At 43.2% G+C, this 16,467-nt stretch overlaps 2 protein-coding genes across 6 annotated transcripts in view; one reads left to right on the top strand and one right to left on the bottom strand.

Annotated features, from left to right (window-relative positions):
- LOC311026768 (uncharacterized protein) overlaps positions 1 to 6,097 on the bottom strand; it is a 20,089-nt gene extending 13,992 nt beyond the window's left edge. The window contains exons 1-4 of the mRNA XM_084030466.1: positions 5,963 to 6,097; positions 4,082 to 4,986; positions 3,226 to 3,402; positions 1,836 to 2,235 (exon numbers count right to left, since the gene is read on the bottom strand). Coding sequence (XP_083886592.1) covers positions 1,836 to 2,235; positions 3,226 to 3,402; positions 4,082 to 4,961 — 1,457 coding nt within the window. The 5' untranslated portion in view covers positions 4,962 to 4,986; positions 5,963 to 6,097. The remainder of the gene's footprint in view (positions 1 to 1,835; positions 2,236 to 3,225; positions 3,403 to 4,081; positions 4,987 to 5,962) is intronic.
- hmgn3 (high mobility group nucleosomal binding domain 3) overlaps positions 6,050 to 16,467 on the top strand; it is a 13,985-nt gene continuing 3,567 nt past the window's right edge. Inside the window, exons 1-3 of one of the 5 annotated variants that reach the window (XM_084030795.1) lie at positions 6,050 to 6,201; positions 11,315 to 11,722; positions 14,710 to 14,760. In XM_084030795.1, coding sequence (XP_083886921.1) covers positions 11,708 to 11,722; positions 14,710 to 14,760 — 66 coding nt within the window. In that variant the 5' untranslated portion in view covers positions 6,050 to 6,201; positions 11,315 to 11,707. Of the gene's footprint in view, positions 6,202 to 11,314; positions 11,723 to 11,777; positions 11,835 to 14,709; positions 14,761 to 15,027; positions 15,058 to 16,467 lie in introns of those variants that run through there. The other 4 variants (XM_084030793.1, XM_084030797.1, XM_084030794.1 and 1 more) reach the window with 4 other exon arrangements.

Below are 16,467 nucleotides of genomic sequence, written 5' to 3'. Positions count from 1 at the left end.
AACATGGCAAAGATAAGTCAATTTGTAAATCATATTAAATATCCATATTTCAAACCCAAGTTAATAATCAGATGAGATAAACCTGATCTAATCTAATCTCTAACAATGTCAAATTAATTATTTAAATATATCATGGGAAGATTTAATTTCTCAAGTCGGAAACATTATCAGACGACACTTTTCACCTTTCATAAAACAATTATCAGAAATTAACAATTTCCATGTAAATGATTTCGATTTCTGAATTTAAATTTTGTAAAAAGGATATCACAGTGATGTCTGTCTTTTTTTTGGGGGGGGGGGGGGGGGGGGGGCACAGGTATTAGTCAATGCATCTATAAGCTTAACGAGGAAAAAGTAATCGTTTCTCAGGAAAAGCAGATGCTGAAAAAATATTTGAATTAATTTGCAGATTTGGATTCTAATGACTTTCTATGATAATGCAAGTTAAAAAGCTTTTTGGCAAGAGGCACCTCACTTCTTTTTTTATCATTTCAAATAGCAAACTACGAACAAAGTGCAAATTATACATGACCTTTAAAAAACACCCGACTGCTGCCCCTTCGTTCGTTTCTACTTTTAGTGCAAATCAGGGGAACAGTTCTCACAAGTCACGCCGAGATAATCTCCTCAACCAAGCGACAACAAAAACCCTCATGACAAAATACTGACCAATAGCAATTCACATTTCACCAACAAATGCCTATGACGTATGAGCGGGAGAGGAAGCACACGGTCATCTACACAGAGAAATGCCCTCCAAACACAAACTCTACACAAACAGAACAACACACACACACAACGTTTGCACACGTTAGAGAAATGTTCTCCGTTTAAGTTAAAAGGCAAATGGTAACGGACTGATAGAGAGCAGGAGCGTGATGGGATGAGCTGCTTCCATGTAACATTCAAAAAACCACACTGACCCTTGACCTCGGCCAATCGCCTCCAGACTCGGTGAAGTTATAAATCGCAGCATTTGCATTTCAAACTAACTTCTAATTCAGTGCTCGGAGAACATTCGGTGGCAAACTCTTTTTTTACCTTTTCGACATGCACATCTGTTTTTATATGGATTTGATAAAAGCACGGAACAAGCCAGATCTACTGGAGTTCCTACCGCCGACGCTATGCTTCAAACAGAAAGGGTTCAACAGCACCCAGGAAGCACTCCGTAAACATCTGTTTTTGAATAGCGCTACATAAATAAATGTATTATCTGTGTCTGCCAGAAACTTTCCAAAAGCGTACAATCCGACATCACGTCCACTTCACGATAGCAGCTGGCCAGATGTGTTCTCCTTCGAGATATCCGTTTCCTTTTCTCCCACCTCATTACTTCTGTTTCACCGGGTGAAAATGAACGCTACGACGCCACCGAGTAAAGATCGTCTGAAAGTGCAGCTCATGCTTCTTGACCAGATCTACACGAACAAGTCTGGGCCAACCAAAAAGGTTCACACCTGCTGAAATCCCACTCTTTTAGCTTTGACTCTTTACTGATTAAGTGACGATGGAAATGACAAGATGATATTAGGTTAAAAAAGGAATCACAATCAAAGCAAAGCCACTATAAAGCCCATGTAAAGATTTCTCTTGATTAAACCTGCGCCAGAAGCAAACCCCGGACATTTCCCTTCCACTCGAGCAGGCGGTTTCTCTTTACGTGACGAGATTAAGTCTCCTTGATCTGCGACCAATGAAAATGAGCAGCGCGGTGGCGTTTAGTCGTCTAAGGGAGGCGTCGGGGGTGGAGCTTCTGGACGGGGTCGACTACCTTGGGGAGAAACACCTCCTCTTCTTTTTTTTTTCTTTTCCCACGTCTCTTCGGCTACAGGTGCAAGTCCTCCTGCAGCAACGGCTGCGACATCTCCCTGCTCCGGTGTTTTAGCGAGGGCAGCTGCGTGAGCGTCACCTGTTTGATGTAGACCACCAGAAAGCCCAGCACCATGACCACGCCGAGGAACGAGCCCACCGCCGGGGCGTAGGAGTACCCGGGGTCGACCCTGGGGGGTGCGGTGGGTTCGACAGGCGGCTCCTCGGACAGCAGGTCCCGTACGTTCGAGAGCGAGCCGTTGTTGGGCAGGGGGCGCACGTCCAGGATGTGGCACATGAGAGGGTAGAGGTCAACGGAGCGCATGGAGGTCTTGAGGTAATTCTGGCGAAAGGCCGGCCCGCGGGCCACGAACACGGGCTGCATGCTGCGTAAGGTGTTGTCGTAGCCGTGGTTCCCAACTGGAAGAGACGAGAAACATTTTACATGAGAAAAAGGTGCAACGCTTGGATAATCATTCTTATTGTTCATTCATAGATCTCCAGGTTTCTGCATCCCATTAATCCGGAAGATTTTATGGAATCTGGCCCTGATAATAAATCCATCACTGCTGACTGGCTAAATCTGTCAAAGCAACACTCAAAAACTATCACCAAAAATGAAAATATAATCAAACACACAAGGATGTAGACTTCTGATGAAAGCTCTTACTGGCTCCTAAAATGCATCGGTTACATCTCTGGAGAACTGACAGGATTCACTAAGTGTGCTGAGTGGAATCAATCTGGTTTATTGATGCAAAAATCTCTAGAGAATTACCCTAAAACATACTGGTATCACATTACATTTTCTTAATGAACAAATATTTCTATTGCATCTTTTCAGTGAAAAACATAAAGGATAATAAAACAAATAAACTATATACATTTGTTTTACTGTATTTATTTTGTTTCTCTTCAGAGAGAAATCAATTGTGATTTTATTATATATTAATCATCATCCCGATGATTTAAATTTCAACACAATCAACAGGGAGGCAGGGAAGATCTTTGCAAGTTAACAATGCAGGTTTTAAAAATATTCACAAGTGGCTTTGAAATTGTTTGAAATGTTGGTTAAACTTCAAAGATGCACATCTTACAATAATCTCCAGCCACACACTGATGTTCATACACACACACTGATGTTCATACACCCACTGGATCTACACTAATACATCTAAGTACCTTGGAGGCCACACAGGAAGAAGCTTCCAAACCCACACACACATTCCTGCTGTTCTTTTAAAGAGAAATCTGGCTTTTCTTGGTGAATTACAGCTGCCGTTACACGAGCGAGCTTTGGTTCAAGCTGCTGTGAAGTTATTAATAGATCAGACTGAACCTGCTGTTTGAGACGACTGTTTAATATGTGCAGGCAGGATATTGGCTTTGTGATGTTTGGATACGTACGCATGAAGGGCCCGCTCCTGTTCTGCATGATGGTCCAGCCCTCCTTGGACTCGATGAGGATGGGCATGATCCTGATGTTGTGTTGATAATGGAAGTGCTCGGGAATGTCGCCCTTCTTGTACACCGCCATGTTGGGGTTGGCATCCACCAGCTTGCTGTACACCTCGTCCAGCTTCCCTGCAAGACACGTGGGAATAAATCACTCATTTTGGGCAGACAAGAAGTTTTCTCCGCTAACTGTCTCCTAGCAGTAGCTTCATTTTCATCGTACGGACACGAGACGACATCAAACCACAGCGGTGAAGGGACGACATATTTTGTAGGCGGACCCCGGAAGTTTGGCATTGCACCTCGACAAAAAGGCCAATAGGATTCTTTCTTTTGCATTATTGCATAAATTAAAGCTCTAGTTTACATTGTTTTTGCCTTTTTGTTCAACAAGATGATCTCTGCAAATGAACACCATGTGTGATTTTTCAAGTGTTAAGGCAATTGCCAGAAGTTTAAAAAAAAACTCCAAAAGGCTATAAACCGATGACACCAAGGTCACACGAGAGGGCTGATCCACAAGGCTGTAAAGGAGAACTGGTTCTCATTTAGCTACTTGTTAGCTACTGCCATTTTAAGATCCGCAAAAGCTTCAAAATTCAGGACTGGGGGGTATTTACCGACTTATTTCATATCGTAGAACAAACTGTTAGAAGAGCTGAAGCTTGTGTTACCCCCAAACCATATTTCAGGCAAACCAAAAACCCCCAAAATTTGCAATGAGGGAACCAGAAATGAAAGAATGCAAATTAATTTCCAGGTTTTTGGACTCCTGCACCACTCCAGTTCTGTGACGGATGTTAGATACCTTCTTTGGGCAGGATTCCCACCACCGGACTCTTGTCCACCCAGGTGTACAGGTCTCTGCTCACATACTCGTCCAGTTCTATGATCTTGTCGGGGGAAAGCTGCGCCATCCCGTGGTCGCTCGTCACGATCAGGTTCACCTTCTCGTACAGCCCCGCTTTCTTCAGCTCGTTCAGCAGGAAGCCGAGCTTCTCGTCGATCCCGGCGATGACCACGTCCATGAGGGAGCTCTGGGGTCCCAGTTCATGGCCGCTCTCATCCGGCTCCTCCCAGTACAGAACTCCAAAATCCACCGCCACCTCTTTGGGTGCGGAGAACCACTCGATAATCCGCTCCACCCTGGTTTCAAAGGACACCGAGGCGTTGTACGGGAGGTACCGATTGGGGAACGAGCCATGGATCTTCACATCGGACCCCGGCCACATTGCCGCGCCGCTCTTGCCGCCGGCTTTCTGCACGGTCACCCAGAGAGGCACCGCCTCCTCCCACCACCGCGACTCATAAATGCTGTCCGTCTCCATGGAGAAGGAGCGGTTCATGGCGGGGTCGTACATCTCGTTGGCCACGATGCCGTGCGTCTCGGCGTACAGCCCCGTCACCAGGCTGTAGTGGTTGGGGAAGGTCTTGGTGATGTAGGCGTTCTCCACGTGCTCCACCGTCACGCCGTTGTCGATGAGTTCACGGAAGTTGGGTGTCGGGACCCGGTCTATGTAATCCCAGCGGAAGCCATCAAAGGACAAGAGCAGCAGCTTGGGCCGGTCCTTAGGGCCGTGGATCCTAGGCCCTTTGGGCTCCAGGCGATGGAGGGAGACTAGAGGCACCAGCAGGGTCCACAAGCAGAGCAGAGGACTGCAGCCTCGTCGCAGCGAGCAGGCCAGCATGGTGAGGTGAGAATGACGAGACGACCTGCAAACACAAGAGGGAAGAACTCAGTGAGTCCCTTTCATCTAGAAGGCATCAACATGAACATCTGCTCACACACTGAAGAGCCGGAGTTTCATACTGATTGACAGATGGATGTCATTTTGTTTTCCAGGAAGAAATAGTCATTGGATATTGATCTGAAATACCAAGAATTTTGCTTTTTTTTTCTGTGTATATTGTTAAATAGGTGGATTTGATCTAAAAGGGTTTAAAATAAAGGCAATTTTAATTCAAGGGAAATTCTAAAGCTAAAGCATGCATACTTTTACTTTGAACTAATTTTAATTATCATCTTTTCTTGATAATTATTTTGTCCATCAAAAAAAATGTCAACATTAAATTACTTGTTGTGTCTGATCAACAGTCCAAAATACAAAGAAATTCACTATAATTTAGGACAAAAAATACAAAACACCATTATTATCTTCTTCGGTTAATAATTGATAAGTTGCACAAAAAATTTAAAAAACTGATCATCAATTACTCATTTACTGAAGCAGAAGTGATGATGATGATGATGATAATAACAATAATAATAATAATGAGATGTTGGTTGGACAAAACGAGCAATTTCAAAGATGTCACCTGAGGCACATGTAATGAGTACATTATATATGTTATTAATCAGGTTGATCAATAATGAGAATAACACATTTCAGCCCTGCAGTGTGAGAAATTAGCTGAAAAAAATTCAGAATAATATATTTTTTGCATTCTTAGCAACAACAGTCGCGTCACTGCCATTCCATCGATACGTAACAGCCGGACAGCAGCACTGCACATAAAAGGCATCATGATCAGTGAGGACGTTACAGGTCAGCAGAGGAACCACCGCGATCGTGCAACTTAACGACACAACGTAGAAAACAACGGGAATCGAAGCTCACGCGACGTCCGCGAGCGTCCACGCAGCAGCGGGTCAAGGCGCACCGAAGACGCGGCGAAGGGCGCAGCTTACCGTGTGTGTTATCGGATCCGCTGCAGGCTGCACACGGAGATAAACAGCCGGAAGGAAGTCCCGCCTATCAACGGGTTTTTTATTTTTTTTTATTGTGTGCGTCGCTTCTATTTACAGATATTAACGCAAAAGCTGATCATGCCGGCGTTTCTTGCACGCGCATGCTTCTTCTCTTCGCGGAGAGCTGCATCCTGCAAAAATGCACTGCGAATACGCCGGTCCCGATGACGTAATGTAGGGTGAGCGAGGAGGGGGGAGAGAGAGAGGGAGGGTTATAAATAGACATCTTGGTGTCAGTCAGGTTACAAGCGTCTCGCGCTGAAGGTGGAAAAATAAATGTGCATGTGAATGCGTCACCCCTTCAAAGACGCCATTGCCCCAATTACGTCCGCTAATCATAACAACAGCAGCAGCAATACGCCGCCCTGCAACGGTAATGACGCACACTGGCCACCAGGTGTCCGCCGAGTCCCGTCCAAGAGTCGGTCAGGTGGGCGTCCTGTTCAAAGGAAGATGGCATCTCTGTTTGTGACCAAACCTTTTTTAATTCGCTCTTCGTTTGCAGCCATTAACGCAATGTTTCCCCGATGATATCGATCAGGGTGATTATCAGCTTTTAAATGGAGTTTATACGTTTTTGGTGATAGTTTCCAAGGTCAAGAAGGAACTCTGAAAGTCGAAATATGTTTTAATATGAGTGTGAAATAGAGTTATACAGGAGCTCATTATGTTGACATGAATTTGTTTTGTGTAAATATTGTCATTTTAGCCTCTAAATAGCACTTTTCAGAGGGCCAAACAATTATAATAATGTATGATTAATTATTTAAGGTTGCAGAATTAGATCTTTGTTTATTTCATATCAAGTTAACATCGACTCAAATAATGTTTGAAAGGAAAACTCACTGAAAGCCTCAGAGCAAGGACTCGTTATTTCACTGCAGGAAACCTTCAGCTGACAATAATACGTTTTATTTTTATAGTGCTTTTCCAAACACAAAGACGCTTTACAGAATAACATACAAACCCCAAAAAACAAAACAGCAACAATCCATATTTTAAATTAATTTTTATTTTATATGATTTTCTAACAGTCGTTTTAACATTTGACATTTGTTAGGCATTTGACCAATTATGAATGAGACATGACTTAAAGCACATTTATATCTAAAAAGCATGTTTGTTTGTTTACTAGTGAGAATCATTGGACATTTTCTTTTCCCAACTCATGTTAATTATGACTTTTATGGGGATTAATGTATAATAAACCTGAATATAATAATGCGTTTGCCCTCTGGGTGGCAATATCTGCAACCACCAATGGATGGATTGCCCTGGATTTTTTAACACAGACATTCATGGTCCCCAGTGGATGAATCTGGACTTCCGTGATCTCATGATTTTTCCCTTCTCTATCGCCACCAGCAGGTTGACATTTGCAATTTAAGTGAAATGTTAACACAACCACAGGATGGATCATACACACAAACTAAGACGATCATGCTCCCCTGAGGATGAATTGCAACAGAGACAGAGTTCAGAAAGGAACGCTCAGAATCAGTTTCCCGTATGCGAGTCATGATGGTTTCACCACTTTCCCCGCCCCCTTTAGGAGACCAGCAGCAGGTCCTGAGTCAGTGAGCATGAGACTCTGACAGTAAAATGACGTTTTCCCAACACACGGATCTCTCTGCAACACCAACGTTCGTTAGCGCCAGAGCTAACTCATTCTCATAATTGCTCAATATGGCTGTTAGTGTTACATGATCCAAACATAACCAAATCTGCTTTCATCCATTGAAGCGATCCAACCCCTGAACACACCACGACCCCCTAGACTGTCTTCCACCGAATCACCTACTAATTCCTGGTCCTCACTTTTAAAGCACACCACCATCTGGGCCCCCTTTATTTCACTAACCTCATCCCCCCCACCAACCCTCCTGGTCCCTCAGATCCACATCAGCCCACCTCCCAACCCCAACCCATCCATGACTCTGAGTCCCTCACCATATTTCAGTCCCGCCTCAAAACCCATCTCTTCTCCTCTGCCTACCACTAGCCTGTCGCTTCTGGAAAGCTTCTTTGTGTTTGGAAAAGCGCTTTATAAATTCAATGTATTATTATTATTAGTCTTTAATAAGCACAAAGACCCGATCCCAACGTCCAGACTCACAGATGTAACTCTGCGGGGGTTTAGCACCGCTCCACCATCAAATTCACGTACTTGAGGGCCCTTTCACAGACATTTAGAGCCCCTTTATGCGCACTTAAAGTCCACATTTCTGCAGTTTGCCCGAGAGAATTACCCACAGGCACACTCTGAACTTCTATTGCAGAACTGGAGAACTCTGGGACAGCTTCTTTTGGATCCACTTGAGTGTTGTATTCAATACTTATCACTGGAATATGCTCCTTGTTTACCTTTGTGTTTTAGTTCCGATTAGACGTGTGCAACTACGATCGCTTTTATTATGCGTTATTAAACGTGTAGCATTCTCAACGTGTTAGCATGCTGTTAGCATTAAGCTGAAAGCATTGCTGTGAATGAGTCCAACCCCAATGTGAATATTCACAGAATATTCATTTTTCTTAAGTCCATCAGTAGCATGACGTCCAACGGCGTCTACATGAATTAATTAATTTTATTTTGTGAAGCCAATCCATCCACCACGACTTCCTGTCGCATGTTTCCGTGTATCTGCCGGATTGCTCAAAGACGTCCGAGCACTCAAATAGAAATGTATGTTACAGATCGGGGAAAGGTGATCATTGGGAAACAAAATCCAAGCTGATGTCCATAATAATTTAAATAATAAGTGACAAAAGGGGGGAAATGTCCAAACGGAAAGTAACGGCGTTGTCGGTGTGAAAGAAACATTTGAAGCCTTTTCGGCGATCGTTTCTTTTCAGCGTGAACTCCTTTTGTGTCTTTCTTTTATGTGCGTATGTGTTGAACATGTTCCTCATTGTGTTTCCTCTCCGTTTAGCTGACGCTGTGAATGTGTGGGAAACAGTGGAGCGGCCATCGAGCTACCTGCTCCTGTGTGTTCTGGGTTGATTTCTAACGTGAAGGGTTTTGTTCGTTTGGCCAGGAAAGCTCTGTCTATTGTGTGTGTGTGTGTGTGTGTGTGGTTACACAAGTGTCGAGGTTGCTTTTGTTGATTTCTTTATAGAATGTTTTTTCGGCCTTCTTTAAAGCGGCGTGTTTAAGATAGAATATGGTGAAGGCCAACGTTTTACTTCTGGATGTTAAAGAACATTATTGGAAAATGAATGCAAAACACAAACATCCTCTAGTTTTTAAACATATAGTCTAAGGTTTATTTTAAACTTTTAGACGAATAATGGTTCTCTGAGAGGAATGAAATCTCCATAAAATACCTTTTTCACAGATTTAAATGAACAGCTTGTTAAACAATTCAAGTAGAGAGGAAACCATTGCTCAAATAATTGATTGCTGTAAAATATATCTGCAACTGTTGAGATCATCTTAGGGGGAAAAAAAGCCCAACCTCCTCTGTTTTCAGCTTCTTCCACATGAAGTCTTAATTTCCATCCATCCATCCATTTTCTACCGCTTATCCTGTATTCAGGGTCGCGGGGGGCTGGAGCCGATCCCAGCTGTCATTGGGCGAAGGCAAGTCTTAATTTTCCATATAGAAATGATAAATGAGACTGTTGGTTGGATGAGCTCATTAAAGACGTCACCTCTGGGTTTGAGAAATTGATATTAACCCCACAATGTGTTTAAACATTTCATAGAGTAAACGATTAGCTGATGATAATAAAAACAGGGAAATGACTGTTAATCCTATATTTAAGCTCCATGGATACATTAGAGTTGATAAATGAATGCAGGCACCCTTCTTTCTTATTTACACTGTAACAGAGACTCTGAATAATAATTTCACTCTTCGGTCTCTTAAATCTATGGAGTTGTCGGTTTCCGTCGTGCTTTCAACAGAAGAGATTTTGTATCCTGTGAATGAGGTACGTGGAGCGACTGAAGCAATAAATACGAAGCCTCGAGTTCGTCACTTTGGCCGTTTGCAGCCAGAAGTGAGACACGGAGCTCCGACATGTTTAGGTTACAGTTAACTTTCATGACCTGAAATCACACCATGAAGGGGTTACTGTTCTAACACGAAAACGCTGATGAACTCTCATACCGGACTACGGCGAGGTAGCGACCTGTCGTCTCCTGAAGCATATCTTTTATATTGTCTGCTTGACTCTTAATGGACCATAATGTACTAAATGAACATCATGCTGGACTGAAGAAGACTTAAACTAGCGATTGAGACCATAAACCCAAGTTTACTGAGGTCAGAAGTACGGTCATTGTCTCACGAACGTCTAACATAATTGGACTTCTTTGGACTTTGGAATGCCAGAGTGAGGCACTTCTGCATCGGCTTCACTTTTGGTTGGTTAGGATTACATGTAGCAGTGCTGAGAGTCACTTCAGCTGACTAGAGAGGTCATGTTTGGGACTCGAATTTGGGCCAACCACAGGGTGCACCTACCGGATCTGAAACTTGTCACCACTTGTGCTAAAGTCCAATTTATACCCTCCAGATCCCAAACGAGGGTCTGTGAGTCTACGTCCATGAGGGTCCAAGTGGACTGTGTGGCCCCTGACAATTATTGTGTGGACACGTTCATGAATGCACCCTCATGTTGTTTAAACAGGTCCATACATGAGGACTATATCCCGGCCCTTACAGTGGCAGTAAGGTATTCCCGAACTTAAGGGAAAAGCTTAAACTGGGAAGCGTCCCATTAGGAGAGGGATGTATCCTGATATCCATCGGTGTAACTGGGCTGGTTTATATCAGGCTGTTCTCACCGTGGTCCAGGACAACATTAAGTCCCAATTAGCATCCAAAAAAGTGGATGATTTTCAGTATTTTCACAGTGGATACAAATCCTCACAAATGCTTGTTTTTTTAAATATTCCATGGCACAATTTAACATTAACACCATGTGATGGATCCTGATCCTCCAGTTATTAGATTTATTCTGCTCAGGTTGAAGGCTGAAGTGGCTGCACCTGTCTAATATTTTTAGTAAATAAGAAATACAACACTGAGTTGTGTGGTTTCTCTGCAGCAGTGTGCTTCTGGTTACCTGTATTATCACAGCACTGTGCTGTGTGTTTGTGTGTGATTCCTCTAGTCCTTTACAGCGGTGAACCTCTACAAGACACAATACCCGCCAGAGTTTCTGGAGCTCCTCTATGGCTGACATTGTGCCATTATGCCTGTTTTTTCTGGTCCTTTGTGTTTTTATTTACAACGTTCTCTCTCTCTGTGTCTCTCTGTCTCTCTCCCATCCTACATTACCCAGATCCGCCGAGAGTCGGCCCCGCATTCAATTGGCCTGTCCTCACTTTCCCTCCCGGCCGTCGCCGTCTCATGGGATCTGCGCACAAAGCGCGCCCGGCCAATCACAGGCGCCCTCTGATAAATCCCAGCCAATGGACGCGAGCCTGTTATTTACATAGAGACGAGGCGAGCCAATCGGGAGTCGGCGCAGGCGAGGATTTTGACTGCCCTGCCCAATGGCTGCGGGGAGGTAGGCCTATATAGTTTTTGGGGAGTGCATATAATCAACATATTATCGAAGGTGCTTAGATATTGATCCTGTGTTCCGACGTAGTTGGAAATCCGTCTCTGCTGGACCTCCGGCGTTCACCTTCATTTATTTTCAGTGTTCGGTGGAGAATAACTGACGCGTAAAATGCCTAAGAGAAAGGTGAGTGTCATCAGCTCACTTCACTGTAGTTTTCCTCCTCCTCCTCCTCCTCTCCTGCGTTTAGAGGGTGAAACATTGCGCTGCGCGGTATTCTGTGGCGACGTCGATGCAGGTGAGGTGATGCCAAAGTTTTGGAGGAAGCGCATTTTTTTTCCTCCGTCCCGCAACCTTTCCTTGTAAACGCGCCGCTGCGCCTTTTCCTTACGTGCTGTTATACTGTGTGTCTTTACGCTGGAAATGTCCCCGCGATCATGTCAATGGCCGTTCCCGTGGTCGTTTTTTTTTTTTTTTTTTTTTTTTTTTAACGTGCCACTTCCCTGTCCGCTGCGCGCACTGGTGAATGTCAACCGGGAGCCGCTAGATGGATGGATGCGTAAAAATCTCCGCCGGAGACGTGCGCGTTGATCACTCTCATGGGGGGGGGGGGGGGGGGGTTACGCATGTTTAATATATTCTGTAATGTTATGAGTAAAAAAAAAAAAGAGAGAGAGAGAGAGAGAGAGAGAGAGAGAGAGAGAGAGAGAGAGAGAGATAGGATATCTGTCTCGTTAGGTGCCAAAGCGGAGAGAACGACGCGTAATCCAGATTGGAGAGAAAGGGATCACACTGGTTTAAACAGCGTCGCTCGACATTGTTTCTGCACCTACGTGGAAATGTGGCTTTTTTTTCTCTCCTGCCATTTAAAAAAGCTGCCATTGTCTGCGCAGATTCGCCTTTGAGGGCAGAGAATGGGAGGCCTCCCGGGGCGGAGGTCGCCCTCATGCAGATGATGGGATTACTAACCTGCAGGGCTTTTTTTCATGGAGGAGGGTGGGATCTCCCGTGCCACTGTCCTCACCTGCCCGCAGCCTGTGTGTGTGTGTGTGTGTGTGTGTGTGTGTGTGTGTGTGAGTGAGTGTGAGTGTGAGTGTGTGTGTGTGTGTGTGAGTGTGAGTGTGTGTGTGTGTTGTGATCATCCAAATGGAGGCTGACAGCCCCTCGCGGCGTGTTGTTAGTCACTCTCCATGTTTACACTGTTATTCTTTGGGGAGCTTGAGATGCATCTATTAAAATGATAATCCACACACATATTTCATATATCATCACATGTTGCCTCAATAGAACATTTACATATATACATATACATATATTACATATTTTTTTTTAGACTTTTAGATGTCTTCGGCTTTGATTTTAAACTTTAAATTGCAAAATAATAAAATCAGGAAATAAAAAAATAATTTTCTAAATTATGACATTTAATTCAGTTACATTTCTGAGACCTCTGTGTTGTGCACGACTGTAGTGAAATCCTAAATATATGTAATCAAATATTCTAATAGGCCACCTGACTATGTTGGTCAATCAGCGAGAAAATAACTTATTAATTACTATGATTTTGTTAAATACACAACTGTAGCAAAGTTTTGTGTCATAAACTCACTGGGCTTGTACGATTATTTTCATTATCGATTAATCTGTTGATTATTTTCTTATTATTGATTAGAAGATGTGGGTAAAATGGCTCAACATTTCCCAATAAATAATCTGATGGTGAGTTTTTTTGTTGGTATATTGACAAGTTATGGATTACAAAGAGAGTTTTACTGTTAACTGATTAATCAACTAATGGCTTCAGCTTTAGTTACACATTTATTACTTTTTATGTCAGTTTGTGACCTTTTGACCTTTTCTCATATACATGCTTAATGATTTGCGTTATTCGTCTTTAGAACAACGTATTTACTCCACAGAGAGGAAACGTACACGTCTGACCTCTGAACAGTTAACAACTCTGAATCTTCACATTTTAGGAATTAAAATGTATCGATATGATGGTCGATGACATCAACCATGGTCAAAGTGACATCATTGTCACCCAGAAGAATGAATATATTGGTATTTTATTATTATTATTTAATTCTTCCATTGATACCAACAATGTAAGGCTAGCTTGTTGTGAAAGGAGGGTAAATAACGCTGCACAGTTTGGAGGTTTTAAGGTGTCTCTCGACCTTTGACCCTGAGATATCTGCATGAAAATGAGTTCCATAGACACAGAGAAGCATTTTTTCATGCAGTATAAATGTGGTGTTTTCGCCTCAGACTCTGAGAGTCTTGTGGATCCGATGAAGCCGATCTCATGTGTGAGGATGTTTGTCCCCATAGAAGTATGAAATGACCTCGTGTGACCTCTAGGGACAATCACAGCCTCATGAAACTTTACAGCAACACACCAGAGAGCGTTCAGAGGATGTGTGGCTTCAACGGCTGGACAGACAATATACTGCACATTTATCCCAAACCACTGCCTGTTTCCTAAGGTGTTTCTCAAGGGCTTGGTGTCTTAATGTGGATTATTTTTAATTTTTATTCATTCTTGTGGGGTCAAAAATTATTCAATTTAGCACCAAATCTGTGGAACAAATTATTGTTACACTACATCTCCAAATATGGAAACATGTCCTTTTCAACACCACGTTAACATATCGGGAAATTATATCATAAAAGACATCAGCTGTGCATATAACATATAATATTGTTTTATTCGGTTGAACAAAAATGATAAAACATTTTACAGATACAGAGATACAGATCTCATGTAAGATATTAAAAATATAATAAGTTTCTCTTTGGTGTCACCTCAATATAAACATGGGTGTGTTTTTCCTTCTATAGAAGGAGGTAGATGGTCGACCTGATGAAGATCGAAACGTTGCCTTTGAGTACATATTCGGAACTTATGACACCTACGTTGCCATGGCGATAGCCATCACATGCTTTGCGTCATACTGCTTTAGCCCTTATTCACGTCCCCGTTTTTATATTAACAAATCATTTTGAGATTTCTGATTGACGACACGCTGCTGTGTCACATGTCAAATTAAACCTTGGAGTCCCAGCTTTCAGATCATGGACACCACTTCTACCTGGCGACCCCCCCCCCCCCTAAAAGAAGACACACTTGGGACTATGTGGGTCTCTAACTGTTTCTCTGTCTCCTCCAGTCTCCAGAGGTTCCTGAGGGTAAGGAGGCCCCCAAAGTCACAAAGCAAGAGGTAAATGTTTGGTTTTCTGTGTGTGTGTGTGTGTGTGTGTGTGTGTGTGTGTGTGTGTGTGTGTTTTATACTGAGTGTGTGTGTGTTTTATACTGAGTGTGTGTGTGTGTGTGTGTGTGTGAGAGAATAGACACATGACAGGTTAATGATTGAGGACACTTGTAGCCGTCACCAAACACTCAACATCAAAGGTACAAATGATATGTCTCTCTGTCACTGTCTCTCTCTCTCTCTCTCTCTCTCGTTGATCATCCCTTGCTCCGGTAGACCCCCAGAAGGTCAAAGAGATTGTTAGTGGTAAGTGTCGTTCTCCCTGTCTCCCTGTCTTCACCTCTCTCCTTCCTCTCCCCGCCTCCCGCCTCACTTCCTCGTGGGATCGTACGTGTCGTAGCGCCGCCGAGCCGCCGGACTAAAGTCCTCAACCCGCTTTTATGGATTTGATCGGTTTGACAAATTCCATAAACGCGGCGTCGACGGCGTCTGGCTTTGGTTGGCACGTCTTTCTTTCTCTGTTGTCTCAGTGGGGGTCTCGTCTGATGACTCGTTGATGTGCAGGGCTGCACCATTCAAGCATCGTCTGAAGTAAATCCCTCGACTTGAGTGTGGAAACGCAACTCTTCACGGAAGATGTTGCTGTGATGGTGCAGCTCTGCAGCTCTCTGTGTGTGTGTGTGTGTTGTTTTTATCTGTGTTGTACTTTGCATGTTGGACCCATCTGTGTTGAGTCTTTTTGCATGTGTTTGTACGTATTGCATGAGCACTTTAAAGGAATAGTTTGACATTTTGTGAAGTATGCTTATCAGGCAGTTAGCTTAGCTTAGCATAAGGACTAGAAACAGGAGGGGGGGGAGGATAGATGGTCCTATCCAAACTAAAACCAAAAAAAATACCAGCATCTCCTAAACTCACAATTTTAAGAGAGAAAAAGACAAAAACCACACATCTCTGTTTTGTGAGGGACTTGACCACTTGATGCTAAGCTAAGCTAACACTTGACTTAGACAGACATGAGAGTAGTATGAAGATAAGTGTATTTTCCAAAATCGTCAGAGTACTCCTTTAAGCTTTTGAAGTAACCATACTAGCTGAAAATGTTTTGCATGTTTCCTGATCTGCAGGCAGTTTATTTAATCAAATGTGTCCTTTTTTCTTTCTTTTTTTTTTTGGAGGGCCGTAAACCAGCACCTACGTGTTGTTTCCTACCTAATGAAAATCTCACGTGTTGGCAATTTCCCTGCATTGAATTGTAAATGTTAAGCCCAGTGTTGGAAGGATTCATGTGTCCGACTTCTAAAAGAGAAAACCGAGATGTTCTGGGAAAGAATCACATGATTTGGAGCTCGCAGCAAAACTTTCTCACGACGAGGAGCCGGAATTTGAACTCCCCGTCTGATAAAGTCATTGTGGACTGGTCTGAGGTCAGCTCCCCTTTGAGAAAAGAGGCAGACATTTAAAACGACTTTAGAGCAGAAATATTGTCAGATCCCATCGCTGAGGAGAATATGGGATTTGATTATGATGAATATCTACAGCGGTGCTCTCTGTTAGTTAATGAAGTCTCTCAGATCTCAGAAGATTTTCAAACGGCACACAAACGGCCGTGTATGTTATGTGTCGGAGAGGAAGGAAAGACGAACTCTCATAATGAAATAATGACATAATAATAAAGATGATAGGTGGATGATATTCCTCCCAGAACACTCTGCT

Source organism: Eutrigla gurnardus, assembly GCF_963514095.1.
Source record: "Eutrigla gurnardus genome assembly, chromosome: 16".
NCBI classification, from domain to species: domain Eukaryota; kingdom Metazoa; phylum Chordata; class Actinopteri; order Perciformes; family Triglidae; genus Eutrigla; species Eutrigla gurnardus.
Note: the sequence above shows the minus strand (reverse complement) of the source record. Positions and strands in the feature narration are given on the sequence as shown.